General features: G+C 39.8%; 1 protein-coding gene across 5 annotated transcripts in view; it reads left to right on the forward strand.

Annotated features, from left to right (window-relative positions):
- The window catches only part of COL14A1 (collagen type XIV alpha 1 chain), a 268,310-nt gene that overhangs the window by 224,894 nt on the left and 17,723 nt on the right, over nucleotides 1–25,693 (forward strand). For all 5 annotated transcript variants that reach the window (XM_030875687.3, XM_030875690.3, XM_060287056.2 and 2 more), the window contains 5 exons: nucleotides 1,058–1,111; nucleotides 1,823–1,894; nucleotides 13,852–13,887; nucleotides 14,890–14,956; nucleotides 17,888–18,076. In XM_030875687.3, the coding sequence (XP_030731547.1) occupies nucleotides 1,058–1,111; nucleotides 1,823–1,894; nucleotides 13,852–13,887; nucleotides 14,890–14,956; nucleotides 17,888–18,076 (418 nt within the window). The remainder of the gene's footprint in view (nucleotides 1–1,057; nucleotides 1,112–1,822; nucleotides 1,895–13,851; nucleotides 13,888–14,889; nucleotides 14,957–17,887; nucleotides 18,077–25,693) is intronic.

A 25,693-nucleotide genomic window follows, 5' to 3' on the forward strand; every position in this document is an offset into this window, starting at 1 on the left:
TTTGATACCTTGACATAAGGAGACATAATGTGAATGTGGATGGGCACCCCTAAGGAGAAGGATTTTCATGAGCCAGATAAATGGAAAAGACAGCTCACTGGAAAAGTGGCACACATTTCAGAAAGGGAATTGGGAGAGGCAGCAAGGAAGCCAGGAGATGTTGGTTTGAGTTGACTTGAGATGAGAATGGGTTATTCTAGTAGGGGACAAATCCCAAGATGAAAAGTCCATTTCTCCATGTAGTAGAATGTAATGTCTTGAACAAAATTTTATAAACTTATTATAAAATTCAGATTGAAAATCCTCTCTCATGTTTTTAACTGCATTGGAAGGACCAGCACCCACAATTAAGAACTGCAACCTTTTGAGAGTAAGTCACCCCAGCTGTTCTATTTTTTTTTAACATTCACATAAAAATAACATGCACATACACACATTCAATCATTGAGGAAGATACTTTTATAAAGAACATCGTTTCCTTTCTGCCTTAAACTCTTCCATCATGGAATGGGAAGCAAACATGTACACACATTCAGTAAACCTGCTCAGCAGTCAAAACTGTATCATTACAGCAGGAAATCCCCCCACATTTCCCCCAGGCAGCTCCTGAAGAGCTGTAGAGTTGCAGATATTGTAATACTCCTAATTTGTAATATAGATTCCTGTGATAGGGATTCCCTGCCCCAAACTCCCTTAGGTCCAGAAAGACACTAATTCGTCTTTTTGGCTGGTCATTAATGACCAGATTTGATCTCCCTTCTCACTTGTTATGCTTAGTTTAATGAAAAACACTTTCTGGAAACAAGTTCCTGTTTATGTTTGTAAGTGGTATCTCTTACACCTAAAATTCTTACATCGGACAATTTCATAGAGCCAACAGACACAAAAGTCTTTGCCAAGAACAATTCCCATGAAGGATATAAAAGCAGTGAATCCTTGGAAGTCCAGAGTAAATGACAGGACTTGCCCCCAGATATTAAATGGGATTAAGTGCACCTTTTCTGAAAGCCATGTAAAGCAACTGCATAGTTGACACACCATGTTTTTCTTCCCCCAGGGCTTTCCTGGAAAGGATGGATCCTCTGGCCCTCCGGGACCACCAGGGCCAATTGTAAGTATTTCCAGGAACTACTGGGATGTAGTACTGCTTTAAAGCAATTCATCTCTTTTGTGAGATTTTCTTCTGTCAAACCTTTCACCTTGGCGGCCATCTTTGCTATAGTGTAACAACTCATCCCTTGGTACAGAGCTCTTCCTAAAACATCCTTAAAAAATAATGTATCCATGTGGCTTGATTATTCTACCTCTGAGCCACTTTGCCATAAGATCACCTGCATTGATTTACTTTTATTAGACACAGATAAGACTTGAATTATTTTTTCTTTTTAAATTTTTATTGGAGTATAGTTAATTTACAATGTTGTGTTAGTTTCAGGTGTACAGCAAAGTGAATCAGTTATACGTATACATATATCCCCTCTTCTTTAGATTATTTTCCCATATAGGCCGTTACAGAGTATTGAGTAGCATTCCCTGTGCTCTACAGTAGGTCCTTGTTGATTATCTATTTTCTATATAGTAGTGTGTATATGAATTTGAAAGAACTACATCTAACCGACAGAGTGGAGACTTTTCCAAAACTGTCTTCCTTACTTTTGTGGTATGTTAGTTGGAAACAGGAATGAGCAGTGAATCCTGAAGACTTGGTGTTGGGCGGGGAGGTGAGGTTAACTGTGCATGTTTGCTGCTCTCTCTTGAGAGCTAGCTGTTTTCGATGAGAATGAGTGAGTCCTCACCTTTGCTCCGTATTCCTGTCTATTAGGGCATTCCCGGAGCCCCTGGAGTCCCAGGAATCACAGGAAGCATGGGACCCCAAGGCGCCCTCGGACCACCTGTGAGTATGTGGCTGTAAGCCAGTCAGGATGGTTGCCCAGTTATCCCTCTGGTTTATTTATGTGTTTAAATTTACAGCATCTTCTTTGGTCAAAATGTTTTTTTCAGGACTGGATTCTGTGGGAATCCATGAGGAAAACAGAGAATCTCCTATAGGATAAAGATTAAGATCAGACTGTGCATATATCATGGCTAAAGACAAACGGTCCCAATAGGGAATCATCTGCAGCTAAGCTTCTGCTTATATATATTTCCATTGTTTGTTATTCTGTATTTGGCTAAGTCAACTCAATGCCATCTTTACAGGGACTGGGTACAATACTATCTGTTAATTAGGCCTGTCTCCTGGGTGAGAAATACAAGACTGGAGAAAGTCCAGGATTAGTGAAAATGAGAAGAGATTTTTCTTTTCTAAACTCTGTGAGAAAGACAGACTTTGCCATTAAAACACACACTCACACATTCGCGAATAGTGGTGTAAATGAAGGCCCAGTGAATGGAACTAATTACCTCCCGTTTTTGTGCTTCTAATCTCTTAGGTTGGTGCTTAAATGTGATCAGTGGAGGGGGTAGGGGTAGGATGGGGGAGAAACAGATGAGCTTATCTGGGCCTGTTTCCTCGTCTGTAAAATAAGGTTGTTGAAGTACAGCCTCCAAAGGCACACTTGGCATCATCTGCGACTTGCAAATTGTTCCTTCTGGGTGTAATTATTAGTCAGCCTTCTGATATTATCTGCGAGGTACCAAATCTGTATCCATAAACTAAAGCAATTGAGAAGTGTCAATGTATATACATTGCAGATGTGCTAAGGATTCGTGGAACAGTGAAATCTGAAGGGTGAGGGTAGGAGAAGTTAATGAAATAGATTTCTACTCCCTGCTATAACAATGACCACAATCTCAGGGGCTTAAAACAACAAAAATTTATTATCTTACAGTTCTGTAGGTCAGAAGCCTGATATAGTCTCACTGGGTTTTAAAATCAAGGTGTCAGCTTTTCCTTTCTGGAAGTTCTAGGGGAGAATCTGTTACCTTGCCTTCTCTAGCTTCTAAAGACTTCCCACCGTCCTTGGTTTGTGGCCCACTTTGAAGTCAGCAGTGTCACATCTCTCTGACCATTTTTCCATAAGCATATCTCCCCCAAACATAGCCCAGAAAGTTTCTTTGCTTTGAGTGATGTATGTGATTACATTTGGGCCACCCAGATAATCCTAGATCATCTCCCTACATTACTTCAAGATCCTAACTAAATCACACTTCAAAGTCCTTTTGCCACATAAAGTAATATATTCATAGGTTCTGGGGATTAGGGCATGAACACTTCAGGGGCCTTTTTCTGCCTACCACACTGAAGAAGGCATAAGAGAAACATTTGTTTTCATTCAGAAAGAAACTCTCTCCCTCTAGCTACTCAGATAGTCGCTCTTTATTCTTGAAACCCATTTCAATAAACTGATTTTGCCCTCAGGGTCCTATTCTAGGCTGTGATTCACATGACACATATGCAGGTACACAAACACACATAAGACATGAACATAAAAAATGCCTCCAGATTTTAGCAAACACATCCTAATTTGCACACTCAAAGCTCTCCTTAGTTGTCATTTTACAAAGCCATATACTTATTTAAGATAGCTACATTATCATGGTGCAAAACCTTTTAGATCTCCTCTTTTCATATCAAATTGCTAATGGGTCACAGAAGAAAATTTGATTGCTTTATCCTCACACATCTTTTTCTGTTATCTCTGCTACCAGGCTTCAGTCCACTTCCCAAAATGTGCTCCAGGAAACAAGAGTTCCAGAATATGTCAGCAGGGCTCAGAGAGCAAGGGGTTCTGGGAAAGAAGTCTCAGAGGCAGTGTATACTAAATCTGTTTCTCAGAAAGTCATGACAAGTCTTAGGATAGCAAAGACTTTGAGGCACCTTAAGGTGAAACAAACAACCAAAACACTGGTTTAACTAGGTTAGACAATAAACAAATGTATTTGTGCAGTTTCCCTTAACCCAAGCTGGGTTGACCCTAACTGCAGAGGGATGGAATGCGATAGGAAAGGACAGGCTCTAGGAGTACTTGGGAGAGAACAGTGGGGTGTGGGAGGAGTCGAGTGAGATATGAAATACATTAGGTAAGTAGGACCCCACCCTGCTTATCCATCTGGCCTTTTGTAGCTCTAGAATAGACTTTAAATATGGGGCATAGAAAAATAGCAATACATTTTTTCCTGGAAATAAAACACTTGTTAATAATATTATCTTCTATTGTTATAAATCAACAGAAAAGGGCCAATGATGGTGGCATTTATATCAGAGACAGCACTGGGTATTCTCTCAAAAGCCAGTTGTTCTCTGAACCGTCCAGCCCAGACTTTTCCCTGTGTTTTGGGCTGGGAGGAGCCATATGCCTACTGGCTGCCAGACTGGCGTGTCTAGTAAAGTAGGCTCAGTGTCACGGTGTAAAGGCCTTGATTGATTTCCCATGGATGTCTGTCTAGGAAGGCGGGAGGGAAAGAGACCAAGAAAGACACACCGCCCCACTGAAAATAGCAGTGTGTTTCCTATAGTCGGTGCCAGGAAAATGTTTGCTTTCATGAACCCTGCTTTTAGCTGCTGACTTCCCGGGACAGAATGGGCATTAATGCTGTTGCGGTCATAATTCCTACCTGAGGCTTAAGCATAAGCTAAAATATGGTATCTCCCCTCGCAGAAGAACTGCAGGAGGAATGTTGTGTCATTTCCTGGCTTGAATCTCCTCAGTGGATCCCTGTCACCAGGGGATAGGGCCCAAATATTCAGCCACGTATACGTAGCCCTTGACGATGGGCCCTTACTTTACCCTCCAACTTGATCTGGCATCGTCCTTTCTCTTGGAGGTATGACAACATCCCTTGGAGTTGTCACCCCAAATTATTTAAAGCTCCCCCAATATATGCCATCCTGTTTCACACTTTTTTTTTTTTTTTGCCTTTTGGGGATGCTCTTCCATTTGTCTGGGTTGCTTTCTCCTCCTTTCTCTACCTGGTGAGCTTCTGGCTATTATCTCTCTTAAACTGTGCACTTCCAGTGTGAGGCCACCCTCATGTCCTCAGGCTGAGAGACTTCATTTCAACTATTGATGTCCATCTCTCCACGAAAGGAGAGTTCCTTGAGGGCAGAAATTTTATCATACTCATGTTCTGATTCCTAGACCCCAGCTCAGTATCATAGAGGGTACTTAATAAGTGTTTGTTAAAAGAAAGAATGAAGGTATGATTGCCTTCCAGTTAGGTTGATGTTCAGGTGAGTATGAGAAGGTTATTCTTACAGATTGGGGTCAGATGTGGGAGACATTTAGAGCCGAATGAGGGATGTTTTGATTTTGGTTAGCAGACATCTAATATTTGGAGCTTGGACCATGAGATCATTCTTCTTGCCTTCGGGACTAAAATTCTGTGAATCTATGAATGTAGCTACTGTATTTTCTTTTCTTTACATTTCAAGGTTCCTGAAATTAAAGGAAAATGTGCCACTTTTTCTCGCCTACATGTACAGGGAATGTGTGTTTTCCCTCAAAGCATACTTTGGTGGAGTTATGAACCTTAACTCACTCAGGAATTTTTAGTTTGTTTTTGTTTTACTTTGCAAAAATCAAAGAAAAAATGTCAGAGAAGTTGGAATAAAAAATAATTTCTTGCCATTCAGATATAGTCACTAAATGGATCTTTCTTGGAGACTGCCTAGCTCTGTCCTGCAGCTACTTAGTAACAAGCATTGTGAGGCTGAGTTTGAGGAATTTCAGGCCCAGTTAAATACATCCATCCCTATATACCAGAAGGTGCCCACAGCTGATGCTGTCCATTTACCTTATCACTCAGGTTTGTGCTGTAGTTTTTTTTCTTTTTACTTCTTCTTCTTTTGTTTTTTTGGCTGCGCAGCGTGGCATGCAGGATCATAGTTCCCCAACCAGGGATCGAAACTGCATCCCCTGCCATGGAAGCGTGGAGTCTTAACCACTGGACTGCCAGGGAAGTCCCTGTAGTTTCTTTTTCTAAGTTTCAAGCATTTCAGACAAGACAACTTAATAAATGATAGCTAGCAGTGGAAATATCAAAGGATACATTGGTTCAGAAACAAAAATATTCAAGATAAAATAGATTATAAGAAACGAGTCAAACAAAATGATAAGTCACTCGAAAAAAACAAACAAAATGAAACAAAACAAAAATCGAATTCTGAATGACTACTGTGAGGTTTGGGAGATATATGTTTGCTTTTTAAATTATTATTTAATTAGGAAAAATATTATCTTCACTGAAAAAGATGATTCTGGCTAGCAGATTTGTTGAGCAGTGTTCTCTTTCGTGGCAGCAGTAGTGTGTTCTGGGGAGAGAGCAGATTCTGGAGCTTAGCTGATTGGGTTCAGGTCCCAGCTTTTCCATCTTCTTATTGTATGACCTTGGGCAAGTTATTTGTCTTCTCAGTACATCACTTCCCTTATATGTAAAATGGAAGTAATATCTCATAGGGTTCTTATAAAGAATAAATATATTTATCTCATAGGAATCTTACAAGGATTAAATAAGTTCATTTTATAGGGCTGTTATAAGAGTTAAATGAGTTAATACACCGAGGACAGTGCTTGGAACATGGTAAAATCAGCTTGAGTATTAAACTACTAGTACTTACAAATGGTTTCTTAATATATTAAAAATGTGGGGCTTCCCTGGTGGCACACTGGTTGGGAGTCCGCCTGCTGATGCAGGGGATGTGGGTTCATGCCCCAGTCCAGGAGGATCCCACGTGCCGCGGAGTGGCTGGGCCCATGAGCCATGGCCAATGGGCCTGCACGTCCGGAGCCTGTGCTCCGCGACGGGAGAGGCCACAGCAGTGAGAGGCCCGCGTACCACACACACAAAAAAAAAATGTGAAAGAGTTACTTATTCTTGTTTGCTGATTTTTGGTTTTGCTTTGTGTCAAATGCTTGCAAAGGAAGTAGGCAGCAGTCCTAGATTTATAATAAATATTTAAATTTAATATTGGACTTAGTTGAATGTTCGAGTGACTCTTTTATGCAAAAAATGGGCTAGGTGGTTTTGGAAACATAAAATAATATAAGTTATGGTCCCCAGTATTAGAGGTCTTACCATCTGCACAGAGAGAAGAGAAATCCATGCAATGACTTGTAGCTGTACTACAATGAAAATTTAGTGTCAGATAGGTGATACTTGAACTAAGTATTGCATTAGAATATTCCTATTGTTGATACCTAATTTATAAGGTATATGCTTAATACCTTTCTCACATTTCAAATGTTTTTATACACTGACTAGACCAGGTCTGTGAGAATGAGAAGTTGTAATTTTGATGAACAGGAGGTGGGGAAGATGGGGCTAAATAACGAGACATTGAATTTGAGGACTTTGACTTTGTCACATGGATGTCTAAGAATCACTGAATGATTTCTGAATAGAGGAAGAGCTGCCATCAATCAACAGTCACTGAGCTTTCTAAGTTGTATGCTGGTAGTATCTGAGGAGGATGAGACTAGTGGTTGTGTAGAGGATGAACTGGAAGGGAGGGTTTTTAGTTAGAGAAGCCAGCTAGAAGGAAGTTGCAAATGCACTGGTGTGAGATGGTTAGGGTAGCACCTCGGTGGTGGAGTGGAAGAGATAGATATAAGAGGAATTGCAATGCAAAAGGTGTGCATGTACGTGTGTGTATGTGTGTGTAATAGACATGCAAGAGGCAAGGGAATGGACATTCACAGAAAGATAGACAAGATGAAAAGGCAGAGGGCTATGTACCAGATGAAGGAACAAGATAAAACCCCAGAAAAACAACTAAATGAAGTGGAGATAGGCAACCTTCCAGAAAAAGAATTCAGAGTAATGATAGTGAAGATGATCCAGGACTTTGGAAAAAGAATGGAGGCAAAGATAGAGAAGATGCAAGAAATTTTTAACAAACACCTAGAAGAATTAAAGAACAAACAGATGAACAATACAATAACTGAAATGAAAAATACACTAGAAGAAATCAATACCAGAATAACTGAGGCAGAAGAACGGATAAGTGACCTGGAAGACAGAATGGTGGAATTCATTGCTACAGAACAGAATAAAGAAAAAAGAATGAAAAGAAAAGAAGACAGCCTAAGAGACCTCTGGGACAACATTAAATGCACCAACATTCGTATTATAGGGGTCCCAGAAGGAGAAGAGAGAGAGAGAAAGGACCCAAGAAAATATTTGAAGAGATTATAGACGAAAACTTCCCTAACGTGGGAAAGGAAATAGCCACCCAAGTCCAGGACGCGCAGAGAGTCCTAGGCAGGATAAACCCAAGGAGAAACATGCCAAGACACATAGTAAGCAAATACACAAAAATTAAAGACAAAGAAAAAAAATTAAAGACAAAAATTATTGAAAGCAGAAAGGGGAAAATGACAAATAACATACAAGGGAACTCCCATAAGGTTAACAGCTAATTTCTCAGCAGAAACTCTACAAGCCAGAAGGGAGTGGCATGACATATTTAAAGTGATGAAAGGGAAGAACCTGCAACCAAGATTACTGTACCCGGCAAGGATCTCATTCAGATTCGATGGAGAAATCAAAAGCTTTACAGACAAATGAAAGCTAAGGGAATTCAGCACCACCAAACCAGCTCTACAACAAATGCTAAAGGAACTTCTCTAAGTGGGAAACACAAGAGAAGAAAAGGACCTACAAAGACAAACCCAAAACAATTAAGAAAATGGTAATAGGAACATACATATCAATAATTACCTTAAATGTGAATGGATTAAATGCTCCAACCAAAAGACACAGACTCACTGAATGGATACAAAAACAAGACCCATATATATGCTGTCTACAAGAGACCCACTTCCGACCTAGGGACACATACAGACTGAAAGTGAAAGGAGGGAAACAGATATTCCATGCAAACGGAAATCAAAAGAGAGCTGCAGTAGCAATTCTTATATCAGACAAAATAGACTATAAAATAAAGACTATTACAAGAGACAAAGAAGAACACTACATAATGATCAAGAGATCAATCCAAGAAGAAGATATAACAATTGTAAATATTCATGCACCCAACCCAGGAACCTCTCAATGCATATGGCAAATGCTAACAGCCATAAAAAGGGAAATTGACAGTAACGCAATAATAGTAGGGGACTTAAACACCTCACTTTCACCAATGGACAGATCATCCAAAATGAAAATAAATAAGGAAACAGAAGTGTTAAATGATACATAAAACAAGATGGACTTAGCTGATATTTATAGGACATTCCATCAAAAAACAGCAGAATGTACTCTTTTCTCAAGGGCTCATGGAACATTCTCCAGGATAGATCATATCGTGGGTGACAAATCAAGCCTTGGTAATTTTAAGAAAATTGAAATCATATCAAGGATCTTTTCCAACCACAACGCTATGACACTAGATATCAATTACAGGAAAATGTGTTTGATTCTGTAAGAGATACAAACACATGGAAGCTAAACAACACACTACCTAATAACCAAGAGATCACTGAAGAAATCAAAGAGGAAATCAAAAAATACCTAGAAACAAATCACAATGGAAACACAACGACCCAAAACCTATGGGATGCAGCAAAAGCAGTTCTAAGAGGGAAGTTTATAGCAATACAATCCTACCTCAAGAAACAAGAAACATCTCAAATAAATAACCTAACATTACACCTAAAGCAATTAGAGAAAGAAGAACAAAAAAACCTCAAAGTTAGGAGACGGAAAGAAATCATAAAGATCAGGTCAGAAATAAATTTAAAAAATGAAGCAAACGATAGCAAAGATCAATAAAAGCTGGCTTTTTGAGAAGATAAACAAAATTGATAAACCATAGCCAGACTTATCAAGAAAAAAAGGGAGAAGACTCAAATTAATAGAATTAGAAATGAAAAAGGAGAAGTAACAACTGACACTGCAGAAATACAAAGGATCATGAGAGATTACTACAAGCAACTCTATGCCAATAAAATTAACAACCTGAAAGAAATGGACAAATTCTTAGAAAAGCACAACCTTCTGAGACTGAACCAGGAAGAAATAGAAAATATGAACAGACCAATCACACGCACCGAAATTGAAACTGTGATTAAAAGTCTTCCAACAAACAAAAGCCCAGGACCTGATGGCTTCACAGATGAAATCTATCAAACGTTTAGAGAAGAGGTAACACCTATCCTTCTCAAACTCTTCCAAAATATGACAGAGGGAGGAACACTCCCAAACTCATTCTATGAAGTCACCATCACTCTGATACCAAAACCAGACAAAGATGTCACAAAGAAAGAAAACTACAGGCCAATATCACTGATGAACATAGATGCAAAAATCCTCAACAAAATACTAGCAAACAGAATCCAACAGCACATGAAAAGGATCATACATTATGATCAAGTGGGGTTTATCCCAGGAATGCAAGGATTCTTCAATATATGCAAATCAATCAACGTGATACACCATATTAACAAATTGAAGGAGAAAAGCCATATGATCATCTCAGTAGATGGCAGAGAAAGCTTTCAACAAAGTTTAACACCCATTTATGATAAAAACCCTCCAGAAAGTAGGCATAGAGGGAACATTCCTCAACATAATAAAGGCCATATATGACAAACCCACAGCAAACATCATTCTCAATGGTGAAAAACTGAAAGCATTTCCTCTAAGATCAGGAACAAGCCTAGGATGTCCACTATCACCACCATTATTCATCATAGTTTTGGAAGTCTTACCCATGGCAATTAGAGAAGAAAAAGAAATAGAAGAAATCCGAATTGGAAAAGAAGAAGTAAAACTGTCACTGTTTGCAGATTACATGATACTATACATAAAGAATCCTAAATATGCCACCAGAAAACTGCTAGAGCTAATCCATGTATTTGGTAAAGTTGCAGGCTACAAAATTAATGCACAGAAATCTCTTGCATTCCTATACACTAATGATGAAAAATCTGAATGAGAAATTAAGGAAACACTCCAATTTACCACTGCAACAAAAAGAATAAAATACCTAGGAATAAACCTACCTAGTGAGACAAAAGACCTGTATGCAGAAAACTATAAGACACTGATGAAAGAAATCAAAGATGACACAAACACATGGAGAGATATACCATGTTCTTGGATTGGAAGAATCAATATTGTGAAAATGACTATACTACCCAAAACAATCTATAGATTCAATGCAATCCCTATCAAATTACCAATGGCATTTTTTTAAATAGAACTAGAACAAAAAAACCTTAAAATTTGTGTGGAGACACAAAAGACCCCAGATAGCCAGAACAGTCTTGAGGGAAAAAAAACGGAGCTGGAGGAATCAGACTCCCTGACTTCAGACTATACTACAAAGCTACAGTAATCAAGACAGTATAGTACTGTCACAAAAACAGAAACATAGATCAATGGCACAGGATAGAAAGCCCAGAGATAAATCCATGCACCTATGGTCAACTAATCTTTGACAAAGGAGGCAAGGATATACAATGGGAAAAAGACAGTCTCTTCAATAAGTGGTGCTGGGACAACTGGACAGCTACATGGAAAAGAATGAAATTAGAACACTCCCTAACACAAAAATAAACTCAAAATGAATAAGAGACCCAAATGTAAGACCTGACACTATAAAACTCTTAGAGGAAAACATAGGAAGAGCACTCTTTGACATAAATCACAGGAAGATCTTTTTCATCCACCTCCCAGAGTAATGGAAATAAAAACAAAAATAAACAAATGGGGCCTAAGGAAACTTAAAAGCTTTTGCAAAGCAAAGGAAAGTACAAACAAGACGAAAAGACAACCCTTAAAATGGGAGAAAATACTTGCAAACAAATCAATGGGCAAAGGATTAATCTCCAAAATATATAAACAGCTTGTGCAGCTCAATATTAAAAAAAACAACAAACCAATCCAAAAATGGGCAGAAGACCTAAACAGACATTTCTCCAAAGAAGACATACAGATGGCCAAGAAGCACATGAAAAGCTGCTCAACATCACTAATCATTAGAGAAATGCAAATCAAAACTACAATGAGGTATCACCTCACACCAGTTAGAATGGGCATCATCAGAACATCTACAAACAGCAAATGCTGGAGAGGGTGTGGAGAAAAGGGAACCCTCTTGCACTCTTGGTGGGAATGTAAATTGATACAGCCACTATGGAGAAGAGCATGGAGGTTCCTTAAAAAACTAAAAATAGAACTACCATACGACCCAGGAATCCCACTACTGGACATATACCCAGAGAAAACCATAATTCAAAAAGACACACACACCCCAATGTTCACTGCAGCACTATTTACAATAGCCAGGTCATGGAAGCAACCTAAATGCCCATCGAGAGACAAATGGATAAAGAAGGTGTGGTACATATATAGAATGGAATATTACTCAGCCATATAAAGGAACGAAATTGGGTCATTTGTAGAGATGTGGATGGATCTGCATACTGTCATACAGAGTGAAGTAAGTCAGAAAGATAAAAACAAATATCGTATATTAACGCATATATGTGAAACCTAGAAAAATGGTACAGATGAACCAGTTTGCAGGGCAGAAGTTGAGACACAGATGTAGAGAACAAACGTATGGACACCAAGGGGCGAAAGTGGCAGGGGCGGTGGGGGTGGGATGAATTGGGAGACTGGGATTGACGTATATACGCTAATATGTACAAAATGGATAACTAATAAGAACCTGCTGCATAAAAAGTTAAATAAAATAAAATTCAAAAAGAAAAAAACGAGGCAAGGGAAGGAAGGGTAAAAGATATAACCAGTGATGGGCTTGGACTGGCTTGTACATGCTTGGGAGAGTAGATTTTGTGCTTCTCTTCCGTTTGAAACTCCATCTTCAGTGACAGCACATTTGTCACTTGAAATCAGCCATAGTACAAGCATTTACACCTCTGAAAACAGCAAGCAGTACAAGTGAGGGCTTTTCATTTTTCCAGAAAGCCAGTTTACCTGCACACCGTGGGGTGAACCCAGAATTTTGAATTTGGATGACTAACTGAATAGAGATTTTGGAGATGATATGAGTTTGATTTGGGACCTGTTGAGATTATAGTAACAACTGGGAACAGTCTGACAATGTGGCAAATTCCATCTCTAAATGGCACTCACTATCCTTTTGATAGAGAGGATAAAATGTTGTTCAGTAAATCTATTACGCTGCCTTGGAGTTGAAACAAAAAGATGAAATTATTGTGAAGACACATGTTTTGCATTATACATGTAATTTCATTGCAGAAACACGAAAAACGCCATTGTTTTATCAGTAAAAGTTTTTACAGATATGGTAAAGTTTCCTATGGACCAAAGAGTAGCTAAGCCACAAAACAAAATAATGATTCAGCTGACAATTCGTGTTAATACGAGCTCGTAACATCAGGGAGAGTCGGGGAGAAGGAATTGTTTGCTGTTATTCTGGATGGAAAGCAGAGTGAGGATGTGGGATTTCACAGATTTCGTCTTTTACTTGAACTCTTAAGTTGGAAGATCTTTTCCTTTCTGTGAGAGATATTCTTTCAAAAATTAAAACAGTTTATCTTTTCAGCAGAGATTTGTGAAATCAATTATGCAGCATCGGTAAAGTACAATTCAGAGGGTGGTGTTTTGTGTGAAAAGATGTGAATGACTTATTCAGTGACACTATGTTGCAAAGCAGTATTGCTGCATGATCCCAATTTTGTATTCAAACCTATTGTGTCTGTGCGTTCAAAGGCTGGAGGAGTAAAATGTTTAAAACAGCTATCTCTGCTTGATGAGTTTACAGCTTGCTGTTTGTTTAACCCTGTTGCTGTGTATCTATTTTTGCTGTAGAATTATGAGAGCTAATAAAAAATGTTGATACAATAAGAAAAGATACACTGTCATGCTTGGCCGAGTGCAGTGTCCCAAGTAACTTGACAATTTAAAATTTTACAGGGTGTCCCTGGAGCAAAGGGAGAAAGAGGAGAAAGAGTAAGTATCCTCTGGAGTGTTGAGCAGCGGCAGCTGACTGCACACCTTTTGTTGCATAAGCCTGATAAAGGATAACCATTTACTCTCATGATTACTCATTGCTCTAATACCACTCCTCTTCCCCCTCTCCTCAACTCGCTTGGCTCTGAGCACATTTTCAAGGGAAAACCACCCTGTGGGCTAGAAATCAGGAGTGCTGGCTTCTAGTTGCAGATCTGCTACTATCCAGCTAGGTGACCTTAGGCCATTTCTTTCAGGCTAACATGGAGAGAATCAAACTCATCTAACTCACAAAGTGGATTTAATGAAGACATAATATAATGGATGTGAAAAGGCTTCAGAAAAGTAAAAGCTCTATTCAAAATGCCAAGCGGTAGATTGAGGCTTGTGTATTTCCAATATGGGAACCAAGGAAGACAAAGGCAGCGTGGAATCAAAGAACTGGCCGTGAAACTTAGATCAGTTTATTTTAGGGGCCTTCTATATCCTTTGAGAAATTGTGCCACTGCTCATATAATTGTGCTGTCGGCTCTAGTAGAAACAGCAGTGACCTTGGGCTCATCCAGTTACCTCTGTGAAAACTTGGGCAGTATGTTTAACTCTGTTCATCTGTAAGATGGATTTAACATCTTTCCTCTGAGTTGCTGTTAGTATTAAGTAAGCCACTGGTTGAGAAATTGCTGTATTTTACAAACTCTAAAGAGCGATAAATAAGGCATTAAATATGTATGGGTTTATTACAAAACTAGTAAATTTTTTAGAATCTGGGGCCAGAAGCACTTGAACTTTTTAATTTCATAAAGGCTCTCAGGAACCTTGTACCACGAGTGCCAGATTGCTTACACCTTCTCCGTGTGCACCATGGTGGTCAATCCTACCTGTTTCTAGGAGACAAAGAGCCCAGGTTGGGAACAATGAGTCAAGTCCCATTTCCATCCTGGAAGTCCTGCCATTGGCTGGGTTTGTGGCTGAGAGTCAGCAGTCTGCTTTTTTCTCATCCAGGGTGACCTACAGTCTCAAGCCATGGTGAGAGCAGTGGCACATCAGGTGTGCGAACAGCTCATCCAAAGTAAGTGCGTTATAGTTACAGATGTTTTTTTATTACACGTCCAAATGGGAATTTGCCTTTCACACAAGCGTAAAGACTAAGCTTTGTCTTGTTGCAGAAACATAAGCTTTACAGATGGCCATCACTAACCCATCTAAGTGATCATTACATATTACCCTAGAGTTCTGCATCGATGGTGCAGAGACCAAATTCCTCTCTGTTGTTTGTCCAAAAACTCTCTGTTTGCCCATATAGGTTTAACTTGACTGTCCATATCAAATCTTTTATTTCTTCTTCATCTCTCCAAATAGAGAGATTTTTTTCTCAAGTCCTCAGCACTTGAAAGCTGCCAAACTAAGGCATCAGAAGCTACCTTCAAGCTTTTCATCCACCTTTTAATTTCATAAAGACTCTCAGGAACCTAAGACATCAGAAGCTACCTTCAAGCCCCTAGATTTAAATCCATATCTCTTTCTTACCCATTTCTTTTGGTTAGCCCAAGGCCCTTCCCTTTATTCTTTAAGATTTATACCAGAAAAAATGCGGACACACAAACATACATGCACACATGGGGACAGGCTTCATGTGAACATTTGACATGATACTTGGGCTCCGTGCCAAAAATTACACTGGAACACACTTTATATCACACCTGTCCCATTTCTTCATTTTAAACTTGAACTTTCCCACAGGCCAGTATTTCAGTTACTGATTCATGCTCATTCACTTCCATACCCAGGCATCTGTGCATTTCTCCCCTGCCCACTGACTGTATATTTTGTCTCAGTAATCTAACCAGAGGGTTACTAGAGTGGGCCCTTCTCTCTGCCAGTCATTTGTTTAGTTCCACAAAGATCTGAGGCCACAAGGAGATGAAATATTCCTCTCAAGCCCAGACAGCTCTGGCCTAGCTCTGCTGCCAAGCCCCCTGGTTCTGTAGCATCCACCATCTCCAAGGCCAACATTACCTAAGCGGCTGCCTTAACAGCTTTGAGGTTATATTTTTTTAACCTGGGAAGTTTGGGAATCCTGTAAGTGTCCAAGAAGGTGCTATTGGCTGGGTCCAAAATTCCATCTGCAGTAGATAAACCCAGATCTCATCCTGCAGGAAGCATGGAGTGAAGGTCTACAGGGGCTTGGAAGAGTTTGCATTAAGACATAAATCTTAGGGCAACCTGAATACAAAGCTACTCTCTTCAGATGTAGTAGTAATGCTCCCTATATTTTAACTTTATTTCATTTTGTATTATATTGCCCAAACTAGTGGTTGTGAAAGAATTTATCAGTTAAATGAAACTACTTAAGTTTAATGCCAAAATAGGATCTCTGAAGATACAATTAATTATAAAAGGGAAACAACATTAAGTAGAATATGTCCAAAGCTAACCTGTACCTTGGATTATTTTGTAAGTTTCTCATTTCAAGTATACACTGTAAATGGGTGGGTAATGATTTTAAGGAAACCTAAGGGTTAAATCCTAACATGACTCACTGACTATAATATAAGGAAGATTTCACAATAGTTGCTATCTTATTCCACTGTAGAATAAAAATCTTATATAAATATGTGATTATTTGAAACATGCCCTAAAAATTGAGAGTCCAAAATGCAGTTTTTCCCATCAGCAATTCTCAGATTCTTGTGAATAACTTCTAGGAAATAGAAACCAACAGGGGTTATACAAGAGCTGAAACATGTCAGTAAAATAGGGAGGCCCTGCCTGTCAATGTCCTTGTCAGAGGAAAAAAATAGAAGAGATTTTATGCCAGTCTATGAGCAAAACCCAACCCACCCAGAAGCTTTATTTTTGGTACCTCAATCATCTGCCCACACACCCCTTCACGTTTCTCTGGGCTTCTTATTTCCTTCCTTAGGCTTCACCTCAGAACTTGATTATCATTTAGCATAGAATTCCTCACATGCTCAGTTACCTGGTTTTTAGTCCAGATCTGAATTATGCTAGGAAAGTTTATGTGGGAAGCTGTGTGAGGCTGAGGTGATGACAGCTAGAGAAGTATCAATAATAAAGGATGGCCCTTTTATCAAAGGAGGAAGCTGAAAAAGCAGATGTGGAAATGTCTGATCCCACCCAAACATTCATGGACATGCCTACTAATGGCTCCTGGGTCATCAGGAGGCCAATCCTACTTACAGTCATGGTCCTATGCTTAAGAACGCATTGACTATATCTTAGAAATCATCCCTCTAAAAATGGTTACTATTCTTTATTTAGGGTTCAATGTTTACAAAGGAATAAATGACAGTCATCTGGAAAGTTCACTTCTTTGGGAAAATGTTATCTCCTGATGATGCTGAAAAATGGGGCATTATGGTATCAAATACTTTCTCAATCTATACTTCTAATTATTAAAATACATTCTTCCAGACACAGCTGAGTTAAGGGATTCTGGGAGAGAGTGCCAGATTTTTTTTAAAAATAAAGCTATTCAGAGTTTCTGCAGCTGGGACCCAAGTAAAGGTTTCTGCAAAAAGCCTTGGCAATGAAGAAATGAGTTGAAACAGAGCACTTGTCTGGGGATTACTGAGCAAGAGGGTGGGACAGGCTTTGTGGGTTGGAAGAAAGACATATTACTTGGGTGGAAATCGCTGGGGAAAAGGGGCAGCTGGGTGAGGATTTAGGGGTCAGGTAAATGTTGGGGGTGAAGATAAAATTTATGATTTCTGGTCAGTGATGTTTACTGAGATGCTGACGTGAGCTGTGGAATTCCAAACACATGAGATGCGACTTGAATACAGTCCAGCTGTTAATATCATCCGAAGTAAAATGCAAAAAGTTTTCAGTTGGAAATCAACTTATTTCAGAGGGATGTGCTTCTTCCTGTTGGTGGGTGTCTAACAGAATTGTTTGGAACCTTGACAGATAATACCTTCAGTTCTCCCTTTCTAAGTGTGACAGTTCATCGAATGCTTCTTTGTCCTTCGTGTCTCAGGTCATATGGCCAGGTACACAGCCATACTCAACCAGATTCCCAGCCAGTCAACATCAATTCGGACCATCCAAGGGCCTCCTGGAGAGCCTGGGAGACCAGGCTCCCCTGGAACCCCTGGTGAACAAGGACCCCCAGGTGCCCCAGGCTTCCCAGGAAATGCGGGTGTGCCAGGGACCCCAGGAGAACGAGGTAAGCTGGACCACTCCTCTCACTGAGTGCGCCGAAACAAGAGTGTAACGGTGGTGCTTATGCAATGATAAAGTTCCAAATAATGGACCTAAATTAATTCTATTCCAGCTATTCTTCAGCTTCTTGTTTATTAATTCCCAATATTGAGAAAATTGAGTAATCTACAAAACATTTATTAAGAGCCACGTCTGCTTGTATGCAAAGGGAGGATCAGAAACCCCAATTCACCTCTAAAAGGCTTTTGAGCTCATGAGAGAAAGAGGTCCCCACTAGATGGATGAATTAAAAAAAATATGCCCATCCAGGTAGAATTACAACATGATACCCCACTCTGGACAGATGTAGCATCAAACATATGTGTCAACTGAAAAAAAAAACACACACACAACCTAAAAGTTGAGAATTATGTTTTATTTGGCGGACTCACTGAGGACTTAAGCCTGGGATGCAGCCTCTCAGGTGGGTCTGAGGAGCTGCTCCGAAGAGATGAAGGAGGACCTGGATTTCTAGGAGTTTTGCAACAAAAACCAGGTAGTGGGAACATCAATAGAGAACTGTTAATTAAGGAAAACAGGCATCTCAAATTAATGAATTTAGCACTTTCCTATGAATGGGAAGATGCAAGAGTCTGGGCTCATTGAAATCATTCCTTTGATACGAACCTTAACTACCTAGAGCCAGTATTCTGTTCCTTTCCATCCTGAATCTCCTCAGGGTGCACTGGTGGGGGCAGCCGTAGTGGCTGCTGGCTTGATGGACACAACATCTTTTGTTTGCTCGTATGGCAAGCAGCATTCTTTGTCCACATGTGTCATGGCAAGTAGAGAACTCACTTCCTAGGTCTGGTACATTTTTTTGTGCAGTGCCCATACCAGGCAACGGTCAGCCTTGAGGTAAGGCATGAGTCATATCAACATATGATTTACATGTGCTTATGTAGACCATGCCAGTTCTAAACTTCAAATTAAATACTGTTTGTGGCTCATCTTCCTATAACATGAGGCAGTATTTTATTTAACAGTTCCATGGGCCAATGTTTAATCTTTCCTACTAAAGTTTCTTTCGAATAGAGATCCTACTTAGCCTTTTCTTCTACCCTTTACAGGTCTTAGCAGTGTTGTGTAATACAATAATGGACTCTTTCGATTGAATTTCACCCTATCCTTTAATTGGCCAAGATCTCCCACTCCAGAAGCAGATCAGATGAGAGAGAAGTGGGAAAAGGGTTTACATATCAGACACAAAGAAAGTGACAGGAAAAGAGATAACCAATAACCAGTAAAAGTATTTTCTAGGACACAATTTTATGGAATGTAGATTGGGAGAAAAGCTAACTAGTACCTATCTGCTCTTGTGAGTCATATCGCTTTAATGAGGTGGGTAGGATATACTTCTTTGATCAAATTTGAGATGTAAAATGCAGATTACCAAGATAATATCTCATGTTTATTCCTGATCCATGCCAACAGGCCATGTGCCTTTCTGCCTTTGCACTTTTGGACACTTTGTTCTTCCCCCTTTGGAAATGTCCTTTCCTTTCCCTGCCTTATGTGAATCTCACTCTTAGTTCAAGGCTCAGCTTAACCCCTGTCTCATGCATGAAGTTTTTGTTGATTGTTCTGGACCAACAGATGTCTCCACCCCCTGAATACCTGATGCTCTGACCATCTCTCCCACCCCTTTTAGCAGTCATCACATGTTAATGAACAGCATGATGGCAGAAAGCAGGGCTCAGGTCTGAATTGCTTTGCAATAATAGGTCCTCATCAGATAATTGTTGCTTTGATTGCAACCCAGTTCTGATTTTCCTTTCTAAAGGATTTTCCTGTGCCAGGGCACTAAATCAGCAGATGTAGAGAAGGACATAATTTCCTCGCAGTGTACCAGCGATCTGGCAGCCAGGAAGGTGGCCACCTCTGTCAACAGGACACCCTCTAATGGGGTTGGTGATGGATCAGCTGTGACTCAGGGAGCACAGAGCCAGCGCCTGAGTCACTCTCGGCAAGTCACAAGTTGTCTTTGTTCTTTTTGGAAGTCCTGTCCTCGTTCCTGCCAGACTGAGTCTTTCCTGCTCTGCAAGAACACTTGAATGCTTAGATCAGAGAAAAGTCAGCCAAGGATCCTCAAACAGGGGTCCAGACAGCCCTCGAAATATGAATTTCCATGATATAATTTGCTGACATACATGTATGTATATATTCCGAAAGAGTAGAGTAGATAAGCAAAATCCTGTATTTCACAAACACAGGTAGGATGAGAGAAAGTGAGAAATGCCCTCTGAGCATGAGGGAAGGTGATTTCGGTTGATCACCAACTGGGAGGGTGCGCTTTGGGGTTTAAGGTAGGGGTTTATAGGCCAGCGCCCAGGGCACTTTTCATTCCCAGCAGAGTATTTCAATCCTGTTGCAATTGGGATTCATGGTTGCAAGGAGAACAATAATTTTTTTTAAAAAGTATTTATTGAAGTATAGTTGATTTACCATGCTGTGTTAGTTTCAGGTATACAGCAAAGTGATTCATGTTTTGATATTAGCCTTGTGGTCCAAAAACCCAGAAAAGATTGATACAGAAAAATGTCTGCCTTTCCACGAAATCAAAGCAACAGAATTTTAAAACTGAAGAAACTTCAGCCATCTTTTCTCCTGACCCTCTCATTTTATATAAAAAAGAAACTTATAAAGATATCGAGGCCCAAAGAGGCTAGAAGTCAGCCAATGTCAGGACTGGAAATAAAAACCAGAGATCAGTTTGATTTTTTTTCTGTATAAAATATGATTATCACTATACTGTAGAATACAGTTTTAAAAGGACACTTTATTATAATGAGTAAAAATAAGTACTATTACTAGGCGGTGTACTTAGACAAACAATAAGCTACAAAAGTAAGACTGAAAGAAATATGGGTGTTGAGATTCTGGCATAGCATTGAGGGGAACCTCACTTTCTGCTGAGTCTTCATTAAAAAAAAAATTCATGACTCTATTGATACGGCTAATTTTTCACCAGAAGTACTCCATCTGATTTCTCTATTCTAATTTTTCAAAAGTTTTTCAAACTTCTTAAACATAATGAACAAGAAGAAATACACTTTACATCATGATGCTGTATGCATGTGCATGTGTGTGCATTCAAACTTATATAACTGAGGCAAATAGAAATAATACTTTCCCTTACTATTGTTTCCTGTTTTCTTTTGTTAAAAGGTTGAGGGGCAGCATGGGGAATTCTGTTCAATACTCTGTAATAACCTATACGGGAAAAGAATCTGAAAAAGAAGAGATATATGTATATGTATAACTAAGTCACTTTGCTTTGCACCTGAAACTAATACAACATTGTATATCAACTATATTCCAATATAAAAATTAAAAAAAAATGGCTAAGGGGCACCTTTGGGTTTTATGACCTCAGTTTGAAATACACTGTTCTAGTTCAAGATCTTTGATTAACGCCATTCTTTTTTTTTTTTTTTTTTTTTTTTTTTGCGGTACGCGGGCCTCTCACTGTTGTGGCCTCTCCCGTTGCGGAGCACAGGCTCCGGACGCACAGGCTCAGCGGCCATGGCTCACGGGCCCAGCCGCTCCGCGGCGTGTGGGATCTTCCCGGACCGGGCCACAAACCCGTGTTCCCCGCATCGGCAAGGCGGACTCTCAACCACTGCGCCACCAGGGAAGCCCCTGATTAACGCCATTCTTATCATTGAAATATCCAAAGAATATGCATTTTTAGAGAATAGAAATTGCAAACATTCCTTCCACATCAGCTCGGCGAAGTAGACGACCATTCACGACTTGCCTTATTTCCTAACAGAAGACTGTATTTTCACTCCATCTGATTGTCTTTCTCGCTCTCATTAACCCTTTGTCTCCTTTAACTTAAAGTATTTTTCATAAGATTGTGTGGAACAGTCTCTTAGCTGTCTTCTCCCATAGGTTGTAGTAGAAAGAGAATCCTCAGACTTTAATGATTCAGAGAGATCCTGCAACCCACATTGTTCCTCCAAAGCTTAAACTCCAGCTGAGACTTGGCTCATTATTGGCACCCAGAATTGAAGGGGTTCCACGTGCATCACAGAAGCAAAATGTGACGCGCCTGCTTTCTCTCCTCACTGTTAACTTATGTCAGAGAAAAGCGATTCCTCCATGGACTAGGCTACATTTTCGCTGCCTTTCCCCATTAAACCCTGCACCATCTTCAGGTAAATGGCTCTGTAGCCTGGCTTCCAAAATTTAGAAAAATGGGTGGGATCAGCTCTGAGGTTCCTCTGTTGTTCCCTGAACTGGGACAATTGAGTCCTAACTATTCTGACTTAAACTCACTCTCCAGTTAGCCTTGTGTGATTCTAACGAGATCGTCTTGACAACTCAATTTCTAATTGTGATCTCTGCATGTCATTCCCAGATGATCAATCTGTTGATTTCCTTTTTCCATTTATTTAAATGTTCATTATCCACACTGATATCTTGGACCGTCTATGAACCCAGACAACAGTAGCTTAGTTGGTCTAGAGTCCACAAAATTCAGTTTACTTATTTATCTGAAAAGAACTGGGAAATTTCCCTGATTTCAGTCTTCATGCAACTCCTTCAGCTTCCATGATTCTCCAAAATATACTGGATCAGAGGAACCATCCAACTAAAGATTTTCATGTTTAGATTGTATATCCATAACAGCTGGAATTCATAGCTGGTTTATTTTCTATAATAAATCAACAAATATTTATGAAATTCAAGGTTTATGTAAGGCTCTTGGCTGGGCAGTGTGTGAGATAATACTATGATTTATGGCTTTTGCTTGTTATGTTAGGCGCCAGATGCATCTGGCAATATTGTGCTCGGTCCCATATATACAATCTCATTTGGATAAAATAGAAGACACGGTTTGATTAAGGAAAGAATATGATATATTAACTGAATGTACAAGTAGGGAGATGGCAACTGCTAAGCAAGTTATATGGAAAGTACATGCTGTCAGAATTTACAGGAAGACAGCACTGTGGCCTTTGATAAGAAATGGTGCTATCATTTATTAAGCAATTACTTAATAAACCAGCAGTTGCTTAGTATATTTTTAATGTTCATAAAACTTTTATGAGATCCGTATTAGCTCCATTTTTAGGTGAGGAAACTGAGGCTCAGCCAGATGGTCAGTTGTCACAAAGGCCACACAGCTGAACAGCAGGGGACCAGAATTCAAATCCAGATGTGTATGATTCCAGAATATCTGTGCTTGCTCGCCTCTGCCCTGTTGTCACCTTTAAATTCATTGCTTGGCGGGGGTTTCACAGAGGAGGCCAGCACTGTGCAGGGTTTGGTGAACCCTGTTTCATTATGGCTCCTAATATCCACAGTTAATAGCATGTGAACTGCTACACTAACCAGTGTTTTAGTGGGTTATAGTTGTACTATTTGCAAGCTTCTTAATGCACTCTGTTCTGCTGTGTTTGGATAGCCTTGGGGCATCCGTGACCTGGCAGATGACCAGCTTTGAGAAGTCAGGTGACCTGTTTTGGGTACTTATGAACATGATAAAGACACTTTTTAAAAAATTTATTATTTTTGGCTGCGCTGGGTCTTCGTTGCTGCACGTGGGCTTTCTCTAGTTGCGGCGAGTAGGGGCTACTCTTCGTTGCGGTGCGCGGGCTTCTCATTGCAGTGGCTTCTCTTGTTGCGGAGCACGGGCTCTAGGCGCGCAGACTTCAGTAGTTGTGGCACGTGGGCTCAGTCGTTGTGGCTCATGGGCTTAGTTGCTCCACGGCATGTGGGATCTTCCCGGACCAGAGCTCAAACCTGCGTCCCCTGCATTGGCAGGTGGATTCTTAACCACTGGGACATGAGGGAAGTCCCTGATAAAAGCATTTTTTACGGTTATATATTTTGGCACTTGACAGTTCTTCTGGATTTTAGCATAGGCCCAGTAGGGCAGTAACCTATAGGGAAATTGGTCATGGATCTGGCAATAGAAGTTATACTTCTATTATAGTGTCTCAGCCTGGGGGCAAATAGGGAGAAACCTGGAATAAAGTAATTTAATCTTGTTTCACTTCTGATATTTTAGAAGAGAAACCGTTTTCACCTTACTATGCGTGATGCTGCTTTAGCTGGAAACAGCATGATGGGAAGGAAAGAATGCAGTTTGGGGCATCAATCACATATGGGTTAGGATCCTAACTTTGCCACATACTAGCTATGTAATCTTGGCTGCTTAATCTTTCTGAATCTTCATTCATTCATTTAACCAGCACTTACTGAGCATCTACTACATGTCAGGCCTGGTGTTGGGTGTTAACAGCACAGTGGTAAACAGGGGATACAGCTCTTGCCTTTTATGTACTTTGCATAGAGACAGATATTAAACAAAAAAATACATGAATAGCTTAATTTCAGTTTTTATGTGTTATGAAAAAATGTAGGTTGCTCTATGAACATGGAAGAGGGGACTCTGACTTACTCTGTTGAGTCAGTGCTGTTTTAACCGAGACCTGAAAGTTTAGGAGTTTGCCATATCAGTAAGAAAGAAAGTCAGAAGAGGGCATTCTAGGCAAAGACAGCAATAGCATGTGCAAAGGTCCTGAGGTGGGAAGGGACTTGAAACCTATAAAGCCATGATTCTCAGCCCTAGCAAACATATTATCTCCTATTTATAACAAATAATTTGCAACATTTCTGTTACTGTTCTAAACTGAAACTTATAGATAATAAATATTACCTGCCTTCACACATAATTTTAAAAAAATAGAATGTCGTACTATGTAATATAAAGAAGTAAAAGGAGAGTGATTTATGGTCAAATACTTTATTCCAATATACAGATTTCCAGCATAACTACAATGGAAACATAAAGAATAAATCAAAATGTACTTGTATTTAAGAATTATTAAAATGCAACAGTTCCAAATTCAAGGTGATATAGTTGAGCTTTATCAATTACTTATGTCTCTGCATTTGTCTCTATTGTGTTCACAGTGAAGATCTATTAAGATAGCAAGTACATCACTGGCATTATGCAAATAAATGTAAATTACCTTCTCCTACTTTTTCAGGCACATGTTTTTTGGTTAACACATCTCTTGATTTTTCATTATGTCCTTTCTCCTACTAGACGGGGTCATGTCTTTCCCTATGCCAGCACCTGAAAAAAAGTTTACTGGAAATGACTGGAAGTTATCATTGCAAAGACTTTCCCTTTGCTGGACTTCATTAGTTTCTGTAAATTTCATGAGCACTTTACGTCTACTCTGTGGGATCAAATCTTTTGGATGTAAGAGCTCTAGTCACTCCAATATTATTATTGAGGATTAAAAAATATTAATATTGGAATGTCATTTTTTTTTTTTTTTTTTTTGCGGTACGCCGGCCTCTCACTTTTGTGGCCTCTCCCGTTGCGGAGCAGAGGCTCCAGACGCACAGATTCAGTGGCCATGGCTCACGGGCCCAGCCGCTCCGCGGCATGTGGGATCTTCCCGGACCAGGGCACAAACCCGTGTCCCCTGCATCGGCAGGCGGACTCTCAACCACTGCGCCACCAGGGAAGCCCTGGAATGTCATTTTAATCAAGAGAAAATATCACGTTTGTCTAAAAGCTTGACGCTAGGGCAGTTTCTAACCTCTGTTGGCT

The sequence above is a fragment of the Globicephala melas genome, chromosome 17, assembly GCF_963455315.2.
Source record: "Globicephala melas chromosome 17, mGloMel1.2, whole genome shotgun sequence".
NCBI classification, from domain to species: Eukaryota; Metazoa; Chordata; class Mammalia; order Artiodactyla; family Delphinidae; genus Globicephala; species Globicephala melas.